General features: G+C 37.1%; 1 protein-coding gene and 1 long non-coding RNA gene across 3 annotated transcripts in view; both read right to left on the reverse strand.

Moving 5' to 3' along the window:
• Window positions 1-15,918, reverse strand: part of LOC129047880 (uncharacterized) — an 81,484-nt gene extending 65,566 nt beyond the window's left edge. Inside the window, exon 1 of the long non-coding RNA XR_008509740.2 lies at window positions 847-15,918. This is a non-coding gene — a long non-coding RNA (uncharacterized LOC129047880). The remainder of the gene's footprint in view (window positions 1-846) is intronic.
• GNAQ (G protein subunit alpha q) overlaps window positions 1-16,294 on the reverse strand; it is a 308,682-nt gene that overhangs the window by 183,119 nt on the left and 109,269 nt on the right. For both annotated transcript variants that reach the window (XM_002819888.5, XM_054520078.2), the window contains exon 2: window positions 15,925-16,109. In XM_002819888.5, coding sequence (XP_002819934.1) covers window positions 15,925-16,109 — 185 coding nt within the window. The remainder of the gene's footprint in view (window positions 1-15,924; window positions 16,110-16,294) is intronic.

The following is a 16,294-nucleotide window of genomic DNA, read 5'->3' on the forward strand; positions in this document are numbered from 1 at the left end:
CAAAAGTGTAGATTAAAGTATCACTTTCACCAATGAGATTGGAAAGACCTAAAACACTAATAAAACTGAGTTGGTAAAGATGTGGTAAAAACAGGCAAGTTCAGATGCCACACAGTAATTTGGTATGATCTTTCTGCTGGCAATTTAATAATCTTTATCAAAAGCCTCAAAAATGTGTGTATGTTCTGACCCAGCAATTCCATTGCTAGCAGTTTATCCTGCAAGGATGTTCATTATGGCACAAGTGAGAAAACAAGTCAGAAAAAAGTACTTGTGATATATACTTGATAAAAAACAATCACTATTTTGTATATAAGTCCATACTCCCTTACTTATTAACTGAAATCTCCAAATTTCCAAGAACTGAAAATACTTTTTTTGTAATTAATTTATGGGAAATGTAACCTGCTGCAAAGCTATTTACAATCTTCATTTGTTCCACTAATTGCAAATATTAACATACTTTGCTGCTGAAATGTTGATGTATTTGATTACACGGTACAACTCCAAACCTCAATGGGGGTTTTCTCACATTATCTTTCTACAATCTAAGAAAACTGTCCCAAGAAGTTTTAGATGAGGGACAGTGAACCTACATTTGCATGTGCAAAGTTAAATCTCAGTATGTGAATATACCATAAAATCCAGTGGCTTCCTCACACAGTGAGATTACAAGTGATTTTTACCTTCTTCTTTTGCTTTTCTACGTTATCTGAATTTTTACAATGAACATATTTATCTTTATATTTATAAAAATGTTTTTCTATTTGAGAAAAAGAAAAAAAGGATCTAGTATTTATGGAAACAAGCTTCTTAATTTCAAGTATTACAGCTATGTTCACATACCAGAGGTGTTTCATAATTCACGGGCAAGTTATTTTTCTGCTGCATAAGCTTTCCAATCACTTTCTTGATTTGTGACCAAGTTTTTCATAGAGTTGTGCATTTCATTATCCCAAGACTGCAGCAGTAATTAAGATGCCTTCCCTGGCTCCTAACAAAGATACCACCATGGGCAAGGGTCAGAAAATGGACAAACACCCAGCACTGCCAGATGCATCACTACATGCACCAACCCAGAATAGCAGGAAGGGAGGCAAAGAAAGGGAAATAAGGAAAGAAAGAAAGAATATATGAGCTTCCCTATAGAAACTCTGCCTTGACTGCACATTAAAGAACTAAATAATTTTGTTAAGTATCTTGCCTCTCCAATGAGACTGCAAGCCCCCATAAGCAAAGTACATGTCTTACACTTCCTCTGGCTCGAAGAGAAATGAAAAAATACTTGGTGGCATTTCAAAAATTATTTAAGTAGATGTGAAATGTGTGGATTAATAAAAAACATAAAGAACAAGTAAAAAGAGTATACAGTCAAGAAGCAGAAATCAAATATGTGGTTATCAGAGTTAAAAGTTTAAAAGATCCCATAATAATAGTGGTATCATGTAATCAGCTCTCTGATTAAATACTGACTCATTCATTCCATAGTATTTACTGAGCCTAACTGTGGGTCAGGCCCTTTGCTAGGTCCTGGGGACACAGCAGTAACTTTAGCTGGCTGAAGTGTTGGAAAGACAGCTGGAGTGGCCACAGGTAACTGCATTTACTCTTTTGCACAAGAAAATTAAATATATGTGTCCTAGGTGCCAAAGGTGTTTATGGAGTCAAGTATACCAGCTGCCTTTAGGGAATTAAGCCTAATTCTGGGTTGGGCTTAATCCAGCCCATAAACTTAAAAATTGAGTTATTTGGGGCATGTAATTTAAACATTTTTCATCTGTAGAATTAGAACACTACTACTTACCTCACATTTTGGAGCATATTAAATGAAAAAGGCCCAGAAGTGGTTGGCTAAAGTTATTTCTCTTCCTTTTTCTTCTGTCCCTTTGCCTCTTTCGTTATTCGACTATCTGCCTCCTTCCTTACCTTACCTTACAAACACCCTGAAGTCAAGGGAAAAATGTGAAGACTCCTTTATCTCAGCAGTGACAGAAATCCATGAACCCCTTCAGAAGGGCCCCCACTTTCATCGACATTCAGATGCCTTAAATCCTACCAGAGGCCAGCCACTGCTCCCAAGAAACCACTGCTGTACCCTATCATGGGAACCCAAGTCTCATTCTTGGATCATAGCCTCTTGTATGTCTTTAAACAATAAGCAATTTCTTCTCAAATATTGTGCACTTTCCCCAAACAGATATACATTTCTCCTGACCTAGCACTTTCTGGGAAGAATTCAACAACCATTTAGCAAACACTGACTATGTTGATGTTACTGTTCCAAAAGTTTTCCATCTATATATTGTCATTAATGCTCACACTAACCATACAAAGTGAATACTATTATCTCCTCACATTTCCGACAAGGCATAGCATAGCGAGTTTAAATAATTCGCTGAATGTCTCAAGGCCAAAATCCTATTGAAGTATAATTTCTGGGATCTTCTCTCCAAAAGGTAGCCTACTGGTGATTTCATATTGCCTCTGGTGGCAGAGAGTCAGTTACTTCCAAGAGGCGTCTACTTTGGGTGCTTCAGCATCAGCTTGTGAGGAAAGCAGAATCTCAGGCCCACCCTGGATCCACTGAAATACAAATATGCATTTTAATGAGAGCCTCACATGATTTGTACACATATTCAAGTTTGAGAAGCACTACTCTAGAACACAAAATCAATGTTCTCAACCTCACATTCAGTGAGGAAGACCCAAAGCTGTCATCACTGGAATATGTGGCACTTCAGTGCATATGAGAATAATGTACCCACCTCTCCACTTTCTGTGTATAGAGTCTGGCAAAAAGAGAGTGCTGTAGAGAGAAAAAGGCACCCCTTCCTCTGGGCCACCATTCTCCTCCATGGCTGGCAAAAACTGCACAACACTGATACACGCCACCCACAAAGCATATGGTATTGATTATTTTATGCCAAGGATCAAGGTCAACTGAAAGGTGAATCTAAAAGTATTTTAATCCCCAACTTCAGTGAGGTACTTTGACTGCAGTGTTCCATTAATACAATCAAACAGCTACACAATCTCATCCTGTTGCCATCCCGGTAGATAGTAAAATGGCTAGAAGATGGTCAAGAGACGAAGGACTAGGCTAGTGCCTTAGAGAATGCATACACAATCACGTAATTAGCTGAACTCTTACCACAGAAGCACTGTCTTTAAGGACGTTTCACCACCTCACAGGAAGGCCAATGTCGACAACACTCAGTACAGTCTTCTTTTTAGTTCAAAACCGTTATACTTTTTACCACAAAGGAAGTGTGCACATTGACAGAAGCAGATAACCTACCAGCCAATCTAATACTACTGCTCATCTCAGCAGGGATATCACATTTCTTGATATATGCCAGTCCTTTCAGTTACATTTCAGTTTTAACAAATAACACAAGATAGTAAAAAAAAAAAAAAAAACTGCATATGCATCTTACAAAATGGTAGCAACAACTTAAAGGTATCTTCTTAACAAATTCACTTTAAGAAACATAAAATCAGGAAAATAAAGGTGGTAAAAGTATACATTTATACAGGAATAGTCAAAATGAGTAACTGCAGCTATTAATGAAGAGCTTATTTTTTCTCTCCTGAAAGGAAAAGCATCATAATATAACATGACATGACACAAAAAGTCATTTTTTAAAGTGCATTTCTTGTTGATATTCATGTTTGGATATACACGCTTGTACTAATGAAAATCATGAGTAGGTTAACAACATACTATTTAAAAACGTAATTGCATAGCAGGTGTAAGTAATTTAGGATAAAACAATATAATAAAGAATAAGACTACAATTTCTGAGAAGCAACAAGATTTTTAGGTTTTGATACATGTTATTAAAATGAAGAAAACTATTGGTTTGCTAAATATTAGGTAAGCACTACCCTAATTTTCTACAATAGCAAAAACTAAGTACATCACTGAGATGACTTCTCCAGTGGCGTAAAAATGAGAAGGAAATGCCCCAGCATTTCTCATATCCTCCCTCGACCTCCATTCAGGCATTCACTTTCCTTAGCTCCAACAAATATATTCTGCCTAACTGAAAATAGATGGATTGTTTTAAAATTAAGAAGGGAAAACAATACATTACTTGGTTTAAAAGAACAAGGAAAGTATTCATCTGATGCTTTGCCAGGAGTTAACCAAGAACAGCCAAATGACCAGCTTCACAACTTCCTACTAAAATGCGTTAAACTATGCCACATGTGTTTCATATGGTGGCTGTCAATTCCTGGTCATTCTGCGCAGGTTTGTCTAAGTAGCTGAGAGCAGTTTAGAGACAGGCTGCTAAAGCAGAGTTCGCTCATGTGTTTGGACCAATCAGTAATGTTCCTTAGAGTGCTTTTTTTTTTTTTTTAATCAGCCATATCAGTTTCTGTTGACTACAACATAGAAGGTACTTAGCAAACATTTGTTGAATGACTAAAGAACATCATCTCCATTTAACAATGGACAACACTTTCAACTTTTCCAGACTATGTAATTCTCAAAACACATTGTGAACTAGGCATTAGAATTACCACTATTTTACAAATAAGAAAACTGGAATTCAGAGACATTAATTTGCTTAATACCACACAACAGTTTTGTTGTAGAGTATGTTTCAAACCAAGTTGTGTATGACTCCAGTAGTTGTGTTCTTGTGTGTATACCACACAGTACACAAAACTCATCACAGCCAACAAGTGTTCACTCGTTAATTCATTCAACAGAGTAGAACCATATGTCAAATAGTGAACTAGATTTAAGTAATTAAGGCCCAATCTCTGACCTCAAGTGTTAATTTTCTTCCTTTCATCCAATTTTAAATGATGTGGATTAGCTAAAGATGAACTGAGCTGTGGATATGGAAGCTGTGCATGAGCTGAAGACAAGCTGAGCTAGGTTACTTTGAGATGAGATGAAAAACAATGCAGATAGGCCACCAAGCATAAGCTGGGGGAACATTATGCAAAGACAGTCACTGCATGTGTACAATTTAGAGATAATGCTGGATTTCCATCAGTTTTATTCCCATATATATACACAATGTAGTGTCCAAAGGTCATTGCTGGCATACATGAGTGTGTGTATACATGTGTGTATGTGGATACATGTTTACAGTTGCACCTGTGCTTAATGCCCCTACTTTACCACAGTGAGCTGCTTCCCATTATCTGCATTAGGCACAAATGAATAACAATTTTACATACCAGGATTAAAATACTATAGTTAATAAAAGGGCAAAATCAGCTTTCATTACCTTCTGATGTAACTTTAGCTCTCATATTGAGCCACACGAATTGGTCTACTTCCAATAGCCTGAGATCATAAAACACAAAAAAAGAAAACCCAGGTAAGCCTTTTCAATCTAAATGCTACAGATGGTGAAGATAGAAACTCGAAGGGATTCTGATGCAAAATCTGGTGCTATAGAGCCATGTTGGCCCAAAAAGTGATTCGGGGAAGGGGAATTTGGTAGAACTCCATTGCACTCAGTGTCCAGCTCCAACTCTTATTAGAGGAAATGCTTAAAGTAAGAAAGAACATTACTGAGTAATAATGAAGCCACCATCACCCTTCGTAAATAAGGACATTGATCTAAAAAAGAAAACCATATTATCAAACTAGGAAAAATAAAAGACCTTTTACTAAGCTATGCAGCTAACACAATCTGGATAAGGAAATAAACTGAGGCCTCAAGAAAAAGGAAGATGTCTGCATTAGAGAGAGCAATTAATACATTTGGATTAACCCTAGGAAATCTACCTGCCAGTTAAAAACATGCTCTTCCTTAAAAAGTACACAGGAATAAATTCAGCTCTTGTGCAATCCCAAAGAAGAAAAACAATGCTGAGTGACTTCTACTGCTGTCCAATATTAAAACATTGCAAAGCTCAGTCATTAATAGAGCACAGTAGTGGCACAAAGATATATAAAATAGACCAATGGAACAGAATGGAGAGTCCCGAAACAAACTCATACATATACATTCACTTGATTTGTGACAAAGGTGACACTGTATTGCTCTGGGTAAAGGATGGTCATTTCAATAAATGAATTGGGTTAATTAGATATCCAGATAAAAAACATAAAAACTTGACCTTTATCTCATACCGTACTCTATAATCCACCTGAAATGGATTTTAGATCTGAATGTAAAATGTAAAACAAGAACTTTGAAGAAAATCCAGCAAATTATCTACATGACCCTAAGTAGGCAAAGATTACTTTAAAAGGACACAAAAAAGTAATTATTAGAAGAGGAAAAAATTATAAACTGGGCTATCTTACCATTGAGAACTTTCACTGAAAGAACCATTAAGAAAACAAAAAGCCACAAAACAGACATTTGTAATCCATTTACTCAACAAGATGTATGTCCTTAAAATAAAAGGAATTCCTATAAAACAATGAGAAATCAGACAAGCCAATGGAAAAAGGGTAAAAAACTAATGTATTTTATAAGAGATAACCAAATAGCCAGTCAACATATAAAAAAGTGCTCAGGATGCTTAGTTATCAAAGAAATGCAAATTCAAACAACAATGTGATACCACTATCCAGCCATTAGAATAGCTAAATTAAAAAGACTACTGGGTGAGGTGGTACACCCCTGTAATCCCAGCTGTGGTGAGAGGACTGCTTGAGCCCAGGAGTTCTCCACCAGCCTGGGCAACATAGCTGAGACCCAGTCTCAAAAACAAACCAAAACTAGTAATACCAGCCATGAGAATAACTAAAACAAAAAGAATACCAAATGCTGTTGTCAAGGATGTGGAGCAACTAGAACTCTTACAGCTTGTGGGAATGTAAACTGGTATGATCACTCTGGAAAACTCTTTGGCAGTATCTATGTACTAAAACTGATTATATGCATACTTTCTGACTCAGGAATTCCAAATGCTAGATACATACTCCAAAGAAATGCATACTTATGTTCACCAAAGACAGGTACAGGAATGTTTATATTTGCAGAATTTTTATCAGCCAGAAATGCCCAAATTTATAATAGGATATAATTTTATATATATATATAATTATAACAAATTATAGCATATTTATAAAATGAAATGTCATACAACTGTACTGTCCAGTACAGTAGCTGCTGGTCACATGTAAATTTAAATGTAAATTAATAAAATTAAATGAAAGTAAAAATTCAGTTCCTCAGTTACACTAGGCACATTTCACAACTCAACAGTCACATGCAGCTAGTGGCTACTGTATTGGACAGAAGAGATAGAAAGCATTTTAATCACCACAGAAAGTTCTGTGAGGCATTGCTATTACACAGCAATGAGAATAAAGGAATTGCAAGTTAACATCGTGGGTGAATTCCACAAACACAATGTTGAGTAAAATAAACCAGAGACAAAGGCATATATATTTTGTATGCCTCCATTCATACCAAGATCAAACACTAACAAAACTAATCTATGTTACCAGAAGTCAGGATAGTGGTCATCCTTCGGAACTTGGGAGTACTGACTGGAAGGGAGCATGAAGAATCTTCTGAGGTTATGGTTACATTGACCCAGATCAAAAAATCTAGATATACGTGTATTGACAACGGAAAAACACAGAAGACTCAATACTGATGTTGTGTGTACTCTTCTGTATTTTTTTGAAATTTTTATTATCAAAAAAGAAAAAAAAATCAGTCTCAGTCCACTGCTGAAGTCTTCCTTTGTTTCAGAATCCTCCTCTGATGAAAATGAACTTAGATGTACATCCTAGATAGGCAATATGGCATGCCTTGGGATTACGAATTAACTTCAGCCAAGAAAACAAGGAATTTAAAAAATCTCATATTCATCTGCTATTTTTACATGGCCGTCATGGGTATAAAATGAATAAAGAACTGCAAAGATAAAGGGAGGAGAAGAAAATGTGGCTAGGAAGTATCTGCAAGATATTAAAAGAGAAAAGAAATTATAGAAAGAGATTTTGAAAGTTGATATAGTTACCAGAGACTCCATGGTGATTCAACTCCCAAGAGTCCTGGAGAGAAGGGAGAAAGCAGTAAACCAATCTTAGAAAAAGAGGTGGCTGACTCATCAAATTGGCCATGAAAAGTCCACAGATTCCTTTAGACTATTAAAAAGCCAAGAGGCATGATGGCTCATGCTTGTAATCCCAGCACTTTGGGAGGCCGAGGCAGGTGGACCACCTGAGGTTGGGAGTTTGAGATTTAGCCTGACCAACATGGAGAAACCCTGTCTCTATTAAAAAATATAAAAAATTAGACAGGCATGGTGGCACATGCCTGTAATCCCAGCTACTTGGGAGGCTGAGGCAGGAGAATCGCTTGAACCCAGGAGGCGGAGGTTGTGGTGAGCCGAGATTGCGCCATTGTACTCCAGCGTGGCAACAAGAGCAAAACTCCGTCTCAAAAAAAAAAAAAAAAAAAAAAAAAAAGATGAGAAAACTTTCAAAGATTCATAGAAGCAGGAGTAGAAAGTTTCCCTATGAAAAAGCATAGGCTGTTTTGGTACCCTGTGGGCAAGAATCCAACTAAAATCACTGTCACCCACAAAAACCTTCATCTGATATTTTACTTTTGAACACTAAAAAAAAAAAAAAAAAAAAATCAACATAGATGTAATCATTACAATCACGTATGGGGTTTAGATACAAAGAAAAAAAATCTCTATTGGGCTGGAGACCATTGTCAAAGCAAATCTGCTGTTTATTGTCTTTTTAAAAAATTTTCATAGGTGCTGTAGAATGGACAAACTTTAAGAAAGGCAAAAGCTTCAAAATATAAGAAAATAATTTTAATAACAGCTTCATCTCTCTTTTAGAGTTTTAGAATTAGAAAATCAACATGAAGAAAAACAGTGTTGAGAAGAATTTTAGAGGTTGTCTAGTACATTCCTAGCTTTATTTTAGCAAAAGTGCTTTAAAGAAATTCACATGTTAAAAATACATTCTATTTTGAACACAGCCAGATAAGGAGATTTCTGTACCTCTTTTAGTATCCCATTTCAATGACTGTCACTCTGAAGTGACTCTGAGGTTTTCTTTAAATACCTCCTAAATCTGGTCACATTGTTTTTTTGTTTTATTCTTTGTTTTATTCTTTATTTCTGTACCTCTTTTAGTATCCCATTTCAATGACTGTCACTCTGAAGTGACTGAGGTTTTCCTTAAATACCTCCTAAATCTGGTCACATTGTTTTTTTGTTTTATTCTTTAAAAAGATGGAAGGTTAGTAGTATTCATTCTCTACATAATGACAATTCCTCTTATAACTTCAAAACTTTCAAAAACCATTTATGAGACATTTTCACATACATTATCTATTTAACCCTTGAAATAATCCTATTACTATTTATCACAGATGGAGAAATTCAAGGCTTAGAGAGTTAAAACAATTGAAGCTGGCGGGGGGCGGGCGGAAATGGGATAATCCCAAGCTTATTATATTCAATCCTTAGAGTCAAATTCAGCTAGCTACTTCATATATAACTAAGTCACTAACCCCTTTACTTCTTTCCACTCCAGAAGAAATTTTATTTTAGCAAACGCTAAGTAAAATCAGAGGGCTTGCTTCTATGGGGAATCCATGTGTCATTTTATTTTTCACGCTGTGTATTTTTGCAGTGAGGATTTGTAATTTGTAACACCATCATTCCCCTTCTTCCACCAACTGTACCCAGATTTCCCTCAGGGGCTGTCAATCATATTGTTGAGCCTTCCCCTGTCTAAAGACTTAGCACAGAATCCAGGCTGCTCCAAATCGGCAATTTTTCCCAGAAATCTGAATCTTGGGTGGGTGACAGAAGATTGGAAATGGTCAGAGTTCATTCATCCATTTCACAGATGAGTTTCCTGAGCCTGCCCTAGTTTCTAAGAGCCCATCCTTCAGCTTCTACTCCCTTCTCCCAGTGAGTCCATTTTCAGATAAATTCATTTTCTGCTTAAGTTAGCCAGTGTTGGTTTCTGTTGCTTGCAAGCAGAGAACCTTGACTGATAAAGCTCTTCAGAGGGGTAGATAAGAATACGTATTTATTAATTCTGACTCTATTATGTATTTATTATATAGGTGGGGAATATTAAAATGAAATCAGCCTTTTGGCATTTTGTAAACTAAGAAAATTCACTCATGTTGAACAAAGTAGTAATGTTTTATTCCTTGATCAAGGGCAACAACAAGTTGGCAAGTTTTCCAGAATCCTGGCTACATTTTTCTTCAGGAAAATGAAAAATGGCTTCTGGGACCTTGGATTATTCAGGAAGTACAGAAAATTCAGAAAGTGTCAAATGTGTTTAACGAGGTACTTTCCTGTGACAAGTTGTTTCTCAGAATTGCTCAGAGAGAACAAAAGGCACTGTAGCAATACATCCTCTCGTATCCCCTCCACGCTAGGCGAAAGGGAAACACAGGTGTCAGGCCTCAAAACGCCTGGCTAGTTTGTCAGAGACAGCTGCAGCCAAGGTGCTAAATAAGCCCTGGTTATCAGGACTTTCAAGTCTAAAAGGAAAAACTGTTTACAAAAAAAAAAGGTGCAACTGTCCACTCAACATTCGCCCAAGGTGAGGCTCAGTTCTCTTAGACAACTGTCTTAAAATTCACTACACGAAGAAGCATTGTATCAGATTCTTTTCTCTTCCCAGGACTGGCAAAGGGAGCAATGGCCTATCAACACTTTGAAATTGCCACAATACCACCCTTATTTCACAGTTCATAGAGACTATAAGCCAACTATTAAAGGATACTATGATCCGCTATCTGGAGTAATTCACTCAATAAACAAAAGCTTCTACAACATGTCTGGCATGTTACGGAGGAGATAAAGAATTATAAAGGAAGAAGCTTGCTTACTGTAAGATAATTTTCAATCTGATTGAGAAAATAAGGTAAACAAATATGAAATAACTAGTAACAGTCAAAGCAGGAAGAACCCCAACTGCCAGGTTCAGACAGTAAAAAATCAGGGATTCCAAACCCTGAGATCCACACCCTCAGCTGTAACTCAGGACAGTTCCTTAGCCACATAAACACAGGCACTTTATATCCTTTCCTTTTTAATTAAGAGCTGATTTCAACACCAAAGCAAAGATCCATCAGAAAAGCACATCGGTATAAAGAGGGTGGAAGGCAGGTGGGGGAGAAGAAGGTAAGAAAAAATAACTACTCAGGTACTAGGCTTAGTACCTGAGTGACAAAATAATCTGTACACCAAACCCCCGTGACATGAGTTTACCTATAAACAAACCTGCACATGTGCCCCTGAACCTAAAGTAAAAGTTTTAAAATAATAAACTTTAAAAAAAAAAAAGGAAGCTATAAAATAACAGGGATAAAAATTCTTTCTTTTGGAAACTAAGAAATGACAGAGTTATCTCACAGTCAAATGCCTTACACCTAGTGGAGCCTTAAATATGGCTTTTGATTTGACTGAATGACAAATACTTAATCCCTTTTTATCACTAGTTATCAATATTTGTGTTCAGGGAAAATGCAAAATAATATTTAGGAATAAACAAACCCTAGTTCACAGACTATTCAGAAGTCCTAAGACGTATGTCTCCTCTCACCTGGGCTGAGTCCAAGCAGCTCACCTATAAACAGTGCTTGTTTGGCAAAAAAATACAAGAACAGGACAACAGATACACACTCGGGGAAGAATTCATCTCTCTTTTGGTAAAATGTGCAATTACAAGCTCCTTACTAATTCTGCAATCTGTTGACAAAGGGCATGCAGTGCCACACCATTTGGTCCAGAGACTGTGAACTGGACTCCCCCTGACCACAGCACCCTCCGGCCAGCTAACCAGGCAGGACTCTCGGTTCAAGCAATAACAAGTAAGCAGGAGCAATAGAAACCTCAGTTACTCTGGGGTGGCATTCCAAAAGCCAGAACCAATTTCACAGCAAACAAAACTGAACACTTTCCCAGTTCAGAAGAGCTCATATAATGTACAGGCCATGTTTTGCTTTATAAAATACAGGAGCTCAAAAGCAAGTACAAAGTTATGCTGGACAATATTGGAAAGTATCTTTATTTATGCTACTACAGATTATGGCCAATGTGATGGTGGGTGCAGAGAAGCTTTACTAAAAAACCAAATGGTTATGTTTTTAAGCCAAAATTCCAAAATAGTTATTTATTTTATATCTTTAGTGTCACAATAACATAAATCAGAATGTGATACCTCCATGTAACTGTTAATCAAATATACACCAAATTCTTTAGACTATTTATAAATTATAAAGTATATACCTTTGTAACCAGAAATTTCTACAGAAAATTCTAACCAAAACATAAAATATTATTAAGATAATAAACACAAGAAAATAAAATCCAAATTTAGCCTGCATGTGAAATCTTTCATGAAACATCCCAAACCATTTTCTAGTCCTCCTCTATAAGAATTCCACTCAAGCTAAATTGGCAGATTTCTACATTGCATGCAAATTCCTTCTTCTGATCATTTATTATAGCCATGCCTTCTCCCCAATGTGCCCCTCCCTCAGATCTGCCCTTCTCCCTTTCTGGATTGTAAATTTCTGCCCAGCCCTGATTAAACTTTTCTGTATCCCTGACAGTATATAGCATTTATTCCCTTATGCATAGAGATTTCAAGAGTTATTTGTTGATTTGAATAATCATTTTGACAAGTTTAGGGCAGACGAGGAGACTCTCAATTGTTAAGCTCACAAATAATTTTTTTTTATTTGAGATGGAGTCTTGCTCTGTTGCCCAGGCTGCAGCGTAGTGGCATGATCTCAGCTCACTGCAACCTCCACCTCCAGGGTTCAAGCGATTCTCCTGCCTCAGCCTCCCAAGTAGCTGGGATTACAGGCATGTGCCACCATGCCTGGCTAATTTTTGTGTTTTTAGTAGAGACGGGGTTTCACCATGTTAGCCAGGCTGGTCTCAAACTCCTGACCTCAGGTGACCCGCCCGCCTTAGCCTCCATAAGTGCTAGGATTACAGGCATGAGTCACCATACCTGGCCACAAATAATTTACCTATTCAAAAAGATGTATTTTTTGAGCACTTACTATGTACAAGATATAATGCCAGGGACAATGAAGAATGAATGCAAAGATGGAACTGATGAACACTGACTTTCAAGGAGCTCAGAATCTAGTGAGGAAAATAAGATCAACATCCAAGTCACCATAATCAATACAAGCTAGGCAATTACAAACACTTCACTATGGATATGCTAAAGAAGAGTAGGATTACTTAGCACTATGAGGGGCTGGGAAGCGATCAGAGAACTCTTGGAAGAAGAGGCAGCTGAGCTGAACAGGAAGGAGTAGACATGATGTCCTTAACAAGCATAAACAAAGGCAACAAGTGGGCAGAGTTCAGAAAGTTAATGGATGAAGCAAGGGGAGAATGACACTTTAGAACATGTATATGATACAGAGAAAAAGAAACAAATGTGAAAGTCATTTGTAATATGAATGAAAGGGGGTTAAACATGGGAAATTGGGAGGTCATTATACACTAAAGTCATGATATGTATAGGAGGATTTATGAGGATAATTATGGTATCTGAGGAAAACTCATATATTGTAACTTTTTATGATGTCAATTTATAACTGAATAGTATTCAACACAGTAATGTCTACTCAATCAGAATTGACATGAGGCCAGGCGAGGTGGCTCACGCCTGTAATCCCAACACTTTGAGAGGCCGAAGCAGGCGGATCATGAAGTCAAGAGATCAAGATCATCCTGGTCAACATGGTGAAACCCCGTCTCTACTAAAAATATAAAAATTAGCTGGGCATGGTGGTGCGCACCTGTAGTCCCAGCTACTTGGGACGCTGAGGCAGGAGAATCGCTTGAACCTGAGAGGCGCAGATTGCAGTGAGCTGAGATCGCGCCACTGCACTCCAGCCTGACGACAGAGCAAGACTCTGTCTCAAAAAAAAAAAAAAAAAGAATTGACATGAAAAGTTCAAATAACTTGTTAAATATTCTTCAATGTGTTACATGAATAAGGCATAAATTCCACCCCATCTTTAACATCTACATGACTGTATAATAAATGATCTTCATATGAAAATCTACCAACAGGGCAAGGTTCTGAAGGAATTCTTCTGGAACATCTGAGAAATAAGATTTTGGGGGATAAAATTCAGGGAGATTATATTTTAGTGTGTAAACTGGCAGTGTGGTGTGTATATATAAAAAACAAATAGCACACACATGGTAAGTCAGGCAGAATTCATCAGATCATCGTATTATTAACTGACTGTAAACTGGAAAACTCGCTGGTATTAAAAAAATAAACAACAAACAAATTACAACTACACAACCAACAAATTACAACAACACAATTACTACTACAAGGAAACAAGCATGCTAACGATTTCAGAAACCACTGAGATTTCTTGGGGCAGGGAGAACCCTGATCCTCTCAAATTCAGACTACTTAGATATATCCATGCAGCTTACTCTGGCTCAATTACCATGTTCCTGGGCTCACAAACTTGCCCAGTTCTTTTTCACTCTTGAAAATAAAAGCAGGAGGAATTATTTGTGGAGGATCTCTTTGTTATTTGTGGAAAGATTCCTGTTGGCACTGGAAAACCAGGTATGAAAGTATCAGTTAGGTAAGAAACCAGTGTTAATTTCAAGGAACCATCTAAGAAAAACAAATGCCTGATTTTAAGATGATTTGGTATTTTATTATAGAAGCCTTTGGATGGTAACAGAGGCAAAGGTATACAGAATTGCCTTATTTTAGCTGTGGGTTCATTTTGTGAGTTAAATCTATGAGTCCCACTGGACATCCCAACTTCTTGCTATTGCTTATTGATCTTGGAAAATGGAAATATCCTTCACAGTAGATTTATCAAAAGTACTGAGAGAATGAAAATTTCTTATTGAAGGCTCTAAAATAATTACAGGTATAAATGCAGTGTTTCACCAACAAAAGGCAAGGCTTACTTATAGGATCAGCATATCTAAAATCCCTGAGGAGCAAAGACTGCATCCATGGGGGATGTATTGATTAACGGGAAGGCAACAAAGCCTTTTGAAGACAACAAAGACATTTCTAACAAATTCCAAATAGATATCCCTTCCCTCGGGCTGGTAGCCTCAGCACAGACAGTCACTCCCTGGGTGCAGGTCCAGTTCCTGCCTACAAGCTTTATGTAGGACAACTGCAGCATAAATTCAAACACGGGACAACGCGCAGGTATACCAATCTTGTTTGGTATTACATCTCTTTAATATTTAGAGGATGAGCAATTATAGCATTTATTTTCATGCAGGGGAGAAGGGGGATGGTATTCTACTTCAACCAAGAAATAATGCTAGAGGATACTGGAAGTGTTCTTATTTTGTAAAAAGCTAAAATTTTAGGGGTTTTTCCCCCATCCTTTTTCAAGTGGTTGTAGAAGTTTCTGTTACTTTAACACAGTTGCAGGGAAATGCGTTGGAAAGGTTATTGGAAGTGACAGATGGACCTATTTTGAAATCAAATGAAGCCTGTGGTACTACTGAAAGAAAATCACAAAATTCAAAATTAAACCAGACAGAATAGTTTTAGGTTGTTTTCATTCTTTTTTCAATGTATTAAAAAGCAAGGCCACCACCTCTTTGAAATCCCCTACTTTGGCCAATTTATGATACTTACAAACTGTCTCCTTAACATAATGTGCTTCTCCAAATTTTAAACCTGAAAATATTTATTACTGAACATCCAAATATGCCTTTCATTGATATCACTAAAAATACAAATCTGGTTTTTTATAGGTATAACTTTAGAGGTTTAAGAAAAAGACATTTATCAATAACTTATTATCTATTAAAAGTTTCATTTATGATGGGATGGAAAATGTATATTTCCAAACCCCCCTATGCACTCCAGACATGTCAAGAGGCTACTTGTGTTGTCACATTATTGTGAACACCTGGAACATTCAGCCGACTGCTCCAATGAAGAGTTGCACCTACCTTATTGTGCTCATACTTGTATGGGATCTTGAGTGTGTCCATGGCTCTGATCATGGCCTGCATGGCCGTGAAGATGTTCTGATACACCAGCTTGGTGAAGCCCCTTTTATCTTCATCAGAGTATCCTGACCCATGGATGATTCTCATCTGCTTGATAAACGTACTCTTGCCACTCTCTCCTGTCCCTGAAAGATGAACAATAGCAGCTCGTCAGACCACAGTGCCATCTCAGTCTCTCAGATAACTAAACCAAATACCATGCCTTGGATTTAACATCCCCAGATGGCCTGCTGAGAGGAGCAACTCTAGAATTGGAAACGCTACCTATGGTGAACATTTAGCAAAATTAGAGGGAGAGAATCTATTTCAA

The sequence above is a fragment of the Pongo abelii genome, chromosome 13 (genome assembly GCF_028885655.2).
Source record: "Pongo abelii isolate AG06213 chromosome 13, NHGRI_mPonAbe1-v2.0_pri, whole genome shotgun sequence".
Taxonomy (NCBI): Eukaryota; Metazoa; Chordata; class Mammalia; order Primates; family Hominidae; genus Pongo; species Pongo abelii.